This window comes from Etheostoma spectabile, chromosome 2, assembly GCF_008692095.1.
Source record: "Etheostoma spectabile isolate EspeVRDwgs_2016 chromosome 2, UIUC_Espe_1.0, whole genome shotgun sequence".
NCBI classification, from domain to species: Eukaryota; Metazoa; Chordata; class Actinopteri; order Perciformes; family Percidae; genus Etheostoma; species Etheostoma spectabile.
The window spans coordinates 6,882,155-6,889,759 of record NC_045734.1 but is presented as its reverse complement, the minus strand read 5'-3'; the positions used below and the strand labels follow the sequence as shown (position 1 = coordinate 6,889,759).

Here is a 7,605-nt window from a genome sequence, read left to right as displayed (position 1 = left end):
TGTTGGGTTTTCCCACACTTATTTCGTAGTAGTTTGGGATCTACACAACTAGGGCGATTTGTCAGTTTGTTTAAGGTATTATTCTAGTTAATTATTTTTTTAACTGATTCTCAAATGTGATAATTTTCTACTTTTCTTGGTCTTACATTAAAGTTAATCAAATAATACTATGCTTTCCCAGTAGCCACTACTTTTATATTGCTTTATATTGATAGATTGTATGTATAATATATAACCAGAGAGCAAAACTCAATTTCATGTTAAGGGGTATTTGCACTAGTTTCTTCTTTTCTGTGTAATTTAATATAATTAAAGTTGGACTTGTGGTGCCAAAGTTAGATCGGTGTTATTATTTTAAGGCTGTAACTAATGATTATTTAATAATTCTTCAATAAATAAATAGTTAATTGTTTGGTTTACAAAATGTCAGAAAAAAACTGAAAAATGCCCAACACAATTTTCTAAGGCCTACAGTGATGTCATAAAATGTAAAAATCCAAAGATCTTTCATTTACTCTCATGTAAGACTAAGAAAAGCAGCAAATCCTCACAAATGAGAAGCTGGAATTGGGGAAAATGTGGCATTTTTTTGCTTGAATTATAACTTAAACAATTGATGAATTATCAAAATAGTTGTCAGTTATTTTTTTGTCTATCGACTAATTAATGTTTCAACTTATCTTTGCAGCTTTAAATGATGTATTGTGGTAATACTGGTCGTAGATTATCACTGTTAGGTCTGGCTCTTCAACTCGTGGCCTTCTCCACCTGTCCCCTATTGTGAGCTGTCAGCTGAATATTTCAGGTGTTAGTCTTCCTTTTTTTGTGGCATTTAGGCCTTTATTGGACAGGACAACTTAGACATGAAAAGGGAGAGAGCGGGGGAATGACATTCAGCAAAGGGCTGCAGGTCGGAACGGAACTCGCAGCCGCTGCTTTGAGGACTGAGCCTCTGTGCATTGGCACACGCTCTACCAGGTGAGCTACCCAGAGGCCAACTTTTCCCTTAAAAGCACTGCATTTGAGTGAATATAAGGTCTTCCCAGCCAGGCATAAGCCAGTTTAAATATTAACTTAATAGATAATGAAGTAAAATTTTATTTCAGAATTGTTTTTAAAACCCCAAATAAGTCTACCCGAGGTATACGAGAGGGTCCCAAAAGGGAAGACAATACAAGGGTTGAGCTTTGTTATCCAGTAAAATGTGCTGTTTGTATCTTCTTCAGTTACTTTTTTGGATTTGCTGTTACATTCTTTTCCAGGGTGACCTTTCAATTTATTGACAACTTTGCTCAATCTCAACTTTTTTTCTGCTGTTTTGTTAATTGCGTTACACAACAGGCTCTTCCCCATGGCAACAGGTGATGTTGATCTGAATACATCAGAGACGGCCAGGGGTTTTCCAGGAAACTACAGTCAGTACTTGATGCTGATTGGCCACCATTATCTGTTCCTCGGATTAAAATCAAGAAGTGTGCCTGATTGAATTTGACTAATGGTTGATTTTAACTTTAATTTTTCAGTGTTTTGGCCTACGGTCTCAAGAAAAGTAAATGAACAGAATTAACTAGATTAACAATGAAGAGTTGGCAGCCAGAAGGAGTTAAACAGACCATCAGACAAATAACCTATTAATTTATTTGTTTGACAAATTCACTTTTCTCATGAGGCCAAATGAGTGTCCGTAGAGAACCTACCACTACATAACACATGACAGTGTGAAATGAGACTAGTTGTTCTAACCTGCAACCACTTATCTTTCTTAGTGTCTTGCTACATGAGAACTGCTTAAGAATGAAAATGATACCAAACTGCGTAACAGAAGCTAAGCTGTGGGTGTAATGTCTCTGACCATTACACACCCCAGAGCCTGACTTCAAAGCCCTTCAAAAACAGAAAAAAATCGGATTTGCCATTTCCCTAATTGTGAGCCCCTTTGACTGGGAACCCCTTCTCTTTTGATGTGTCGCACCCCTTAATTTCCCTTCAATTCATTTTTGTCCGTGACGACACGCGACGCATGACTACCTCTGTATAATCCTGTCCCATGTTGTTTTTGTTGCTCTCGAAGGTCTATGGCCATCACCGCTGCCCGTCCTCTCCCTCAGGGGGGTAACCTTCAAAGGCCCGGCTCAGCACGATGGACGACCAGCTGAGTGATGGAGATGGACGGAATCAAAGGACATGCTCCCTTCATTGTGGCCAGATGAGGGGACGCCTACCTTCTTCTAGTATTGAAATATTTTTGAAGTGGAAATACTGATCAGATATATTCAATTTGTGCACTCTCTCAGCTTAGAGCCCATATGCCCGCTGATTATCCCTGTAATGCTTGTTATGAGTTGTCCATCCTCAACCAATGAGCCAAAGAGCTGCAGCAGCGAGTGCAGCAGCGGCACCACTTCCTCCATCACCCCCTCCGACCCATCCTCTATGTCTGGACACCCTCGCGCCACCCTACCTTCCCTCGGTCATGCCCCCGACACCCCCAGGCATGAAGCTCCCCCACCTCCCCCCCTGCCGCCCCCACCTCCGGGGGCACCCCCGCCCCTCCCACCCCAGGAGACTACGTCCACCAGCCACAACGTCAAGAAGAAGCGCCGCGTCCGCAGCTTCTTCTGGAAGCCGATACCGGAGGAGAAGGTGCGCGGGAAGCCCAACATCTGGACGCTGGTGGTGCGGCAGCAGCAGTACCAGATCGATGTTCGCTCCGTGGAGGAGCTGTTCGGGCAGCAGGAGGAGGCAGTGACGGGTGTACGCGGGGCGCTGCCGGCCGCCGGAACCTCAACTCGTATCTCCAGGTCTCGCTCCTTCAAGGAGAGCAGCAAGGATGAGGTGAGCGGTTGACATACTGACACTTGCGACACTGGAAAAAAAGTTTCTTTTAACACAGAAAACAGGTGATGGTGGAGTTTAGAGTGCTGACACTGTGATTATAGATCAATCTTCTTAAAGTTAGAGTGGCCCATGTCTGGGAAATAATTCCCTGGATTTCATTTAGACCAAAGAGAGTATTATGGGATTCAAAAGTGCCCTTATTTGTGTTCTGTGCTGATCCCCACCCCCCCCCAACTTTTTACTTACTCAACCCGAGGAACGTGTTTTACAGATTTAGTGTTTGTATTTTTAATCTTATTTAGAAAACGTTTTGCACAGCATTAAGTCTTAATGAGCTTGGCAAAGTGAGAATAAACCAGACATCTTGCACACAGTCGGTCACAGTCAAGATGCAGGCCTGAAGCTCACCTTATAAAGTTCTGCCAACTGAAAGTATCTAAGATTTGTAAATGAAAAATATTAGATTATGTGACTATATTCTTTTTTAATTCTCTGATGCTGTAATTACAAATCTCAGATTCCGAAAATACACAAGCTTTAGAAATACAGAGTCCTGATACAAACTCCTACGTCTACTGCCATTGGGTTTTGGAAACATGTGCAAGACGTGCTGGTTCCCTTAGATCATAAACACACCACTGACAGGATCAAAAAGTCCCAGATTCATAACCATATAATGCTAGAGTGCATAGCTCTACCCTGCTCCCACTGTATATAGGATTAGGATATCCCTGCAGGGGCAAGTTAGATACCGTGCTCAGTTACAGCTTTTCTTTCACTGTAGTAAACGAGTTTTCTTCATAAACAGAACAAAAGCATGCTTGCGATATTATGGACTCCTGTAAATTAACATGAGAACTGTAAATCAAAACCTGCGTGAGGCGTAGTGAGACTCATGTTCCAAAATAACTCACCTCGAAATCTATTGTACCAAACCTTATGTTATTATCATGGTCAGAAGGGCCCAATACATAATTATATTAGGGCTGCAAACAGTCTTCACTTTCAATTAATCATTATTTGTGTAGTCTATAAAATGAGACAGATGCTGATGACAAGTTCTCACTGCCCGAGATGATGTCCGCAAAGATCAACAGTCCAAAACCCATTTTATACAATTTCTAATGATGTCAAACAGAAAAGCAGCAAATCTTTACATTGGAGAAGTTGGAATCAGTTGATTATCGATATTGTTTTGCCGATTAATGTTCTTTCAAGCAATTATTTTAGCACTATATACATTATATCTTTGGGTATCAAGAAGTTGATGACAATTTAATTTCTTTTCTTGGCTTTTCTCCACCTCACCTGTTCTCACCGTCTATCATTCAAAGCACAGAAGTTTCTAATTGCTATTAGAAAGCTCTAATTAGGTCTTGTGAGGGAGCCTTTTTTTTAAATGTACATACTGTACTGTCACCTGTTAAAGGAAGGCAGTACAAGCCATTGTTAATGAAGGAGTAGTGAGCCACGTGTGAAGTCCCATTGGGTGACTATGGGTAGTGGTGGGGGCCTGTTCTGTAGGTAACACACAACAACAACAACCATGAGATGTTAGGGAGGGCTGTGGGTACACAACCTAAACTGCAGCACATTCATGTATCACTGCTTTTATCTGTTTTCAGATCAGCATCCTTGACTCAAAGAGAGGGATGAATGTGGGCATTTTCCTGAAGCAGTTCAAAAAGTAAGTCGTCCACCTGCTTCACTACCTGAGGGAAGAGCTGCTTCCATGAAGCTCAGTGGAGTACGTGACAAATTAAAGCACAAACATGAAAGAGGAAATGTCTTAGTAAGCCTCCAGAACAGCTTTGATGCTCCTTGTTATATATTCTATAAGTCTCTGGAGTTGGAATTCCCTCATTTGGTGTTTTGGTAGTTTTGTGTCATTTTCTGTGTGTCAGTTGATGACCATAACAAACAATAGACGCATCATACAGACAGATACAGTATTCAAGGTACAGTTAGTTGGCTGTACTCAAAATATCCAGTTAACTCTGTCGATCACTTGTCCTCACTTTATTACCTCTGCCAAGGAGGTAATGACTTCCCACTTGCCCATTTGGTTATTTTTGTGTTTGTTTGTCAGCAGGATTACAGGAAAAACTACTTGCCCAATGTTCATAAAACTTAGTGGAAGGGTGAAGCATGGGCTAAGCAAGAACCCAATAAATGTGAGAGCATATCAGATTCACTGGAAGGATTCACAGATTATTTTTCACTTTTGTTAACACTGAGAGATTTGGGCATTTGTGCTGCATTCACGTTGTGTCTGAATAAGCAAATTAGTTCCTTGGAAAATTCCCACTGCATTAGCATTGTGAGATAGGGCATACCTTGGCGGAGGTCTGCACTCTCTGAGTGCCCTTCTAGTTCATCGATGTATACTTGATGACGGTCTGAGCACCAAAATGTCATTGTGAAAGTGAGTGCACATTATCAATTTGTCAGGATGTACCACTGTTTGTGACGTGACGTGTTTTACATCACCCAGCAACGGTTGCTTCGCCAGAGAGGGTAGGTGGACCTAACGCAACCGATTCGCTCTTCAACTGCCAACTGACTGACTGACGTCACACTGTTCAGATCTCTGTCTCTGAAGTGACATCCAAAACTAAACCTGCAATTACCGCTTTTTACCACCAGTGATCAAAGATAACATAAGAAGACATCTTTTGAGGTTGTAACTTTTAGTCAAGTCAATTTTATTTACATAGCCCAATATCACAAATTTGCCTCAAGGGGCTTTCCAATCTGTACAGCATACGACACCTTCTGTCCAAAACATCTCGATTTGGGTGAAGAAAAACCTCAGGAAGAGCAACTGAGGAGAGATCCCTCTCCCAGGTAGACAGACATGTCGTTTGTACAGAATAGACCAACATAGTAAAATTACAGTATGGGCAATCAGGATGACAAAATTAGAGATGGATTGTAAACATATGAAGAATGGATCCAGGAGAATGGTGCACTGTCACACTACGGTGGGTGGCCTTGCATAAAAAAGCAATGGGTTCTGATATCCCACAGCTATTTTTTTAGATGAGAGCTAGTGACTGTTTCTCCCCTCATCTATCCGTGTTTTTCCTTAATTTGTCACCTGTCTGCAGATACAGTATAATCATGATATTTCTGTAGGAGAATGTAATGAAAATCAATGTATCTAGGAGGAAGGATGGTGGTTAATGTATGTACAATTTGGCAGGCTCTATCAAACGTTTTGTCGGCTTGTGGCCATACAATGTCCTCCCAAATCCTGAGGAGAGAGCGCTATTTATTTGGCCATTATGAGCAGGGCTGCGATCACACCGTTTTCTCTTAGGAAAACATGATTGATCCCAATGTAATTTGAGACTCTGGAGAAAGGGAATTAAACCGAACACTTAACTGTTGTTATCCTACTTTATGAACCATATTCACTACAGTGTGTTTTAGCTGGTTACGCAGTTGTCTCGGAGATATGATACGCAGCACTGACAAACATTCTCACTCTCATTTTGGGGTTTAGTGCCTGACAGGAAAAATAAATACATGAAAATCCTTTGTAACTGAGAGAGATTAGGGTCAAAATATGTGTCAGTTATTTTAATTGGCTTTCTTAGTTCTCCATTGTTTAATATTTATTGGCCGAGGAATATCTTAAGATGTGTTTGACTGGGCTCAGTATTGTGTTACTTACTTAAGTCGTCTGGAGCAGATAACAAAAGTGTGCTACGTCTCTTTTTGCCTGACTGTGTATTTGCATGGCTCCCCACTGTATTTTAATCACATTTGACTGTCAGCCATACTGCACTCAGTATGAGCAGTGACCTCATCGCAGATAGTGTTTTGTTTTTGTGAGTGCCTGTTAAGCTAATATGTATTTTTTTTCCTCTATCCTATAAATGATCCTTCACACTCTCATTCTTGGGTTTATAAATGCTTTGAGCCAGTGTTGACAATATCATATCATCATTCGGCATTCAATACATTTAGGCACAAATACAGCATGACACTCTTCTATAGTAACAGAAAATACAGAAATAGATTTGCAAAGTGGGAGAAGCTGCTGATTCCATAGGTTTATTTTTACCAGTGTAAATTCCCCCCATCCATTTCATCTTTAAACAATATCCTCAAACAGGTGTCTCCTGGATCATTTACTGAGACTACAGGTTTGTGTTGTGGCCATCGGTTTAAATTGTTTTAACCTTGTTTCTGAGAAATCTCTTGTCATCTCTAGCCATTTGCTGCGTTGAATGGCTCCGATTATACAATACTCATGAGCCTTAGCTGCTGTTGCTATGGAGAAGATACCAGGACACCACGCCATACTCAACAAATACATGTCATATGTACCCAGATTTCAAAATGTGACTATAGTTACTTATGCTATACTTTAAAAATAAATAAATAAGGAAGACAGTTAGAGAAAAATAATACCAATGTAAAATATATAAAAACAATAGCTTTCTACAAAGTGATGTTTAGCTTCAATTATTCAGCAGCACACACACACAGCGCAACTTGTAGTTGAGTCCTCTCGTTACGTTTTTATAACAAAGGCTTCGAGTTTTCATTAAAAAAGGAGATATTTTCTGGCACTGTTGCTCAGCTTTTGGACTCTGTCATTCAATCAAGATAGTTTTATGTCTATCCGAGCTTTTTTAAGGCTATGAGGGGCATGAAACTGTCACAGTTTTATTTGGCTTGAGCAATAATATCTTATCCTCTAAGAGCAGATTTAATCATGCAGCAATCCATACATTTAAGCTAAAATCACACACA

General features: G+C 40.5%; 1 protein-coding gene across 1 annotated transcript in view; it reads left to right on the top strand.

Annotated features, from left to right (window-relative positions):
• Nucleotides 1-7,605, top strand: part of fhdc1 (FH2 domain containing 1) — a 31,236-nt gene that overhangs the window by 13,418 nt on the left and 10,213 nt on the right. The window contains exons 2-3 of the mRNA XM_032540408.1: nt 2,072-2,835; nt 4,464-4,525. Of these exons, the coding sequence (XP_032396299.1) occupies nt 2,329-2,835; nt 4,464-4,525 (569 nt within the window). The 5' untranslated portion in view covers nt 2,072-2,328. The remainder of the gene's footprint in view (nt 1-2,071; nt 2,836-4,463; nt 4,526-7,605) is intronic.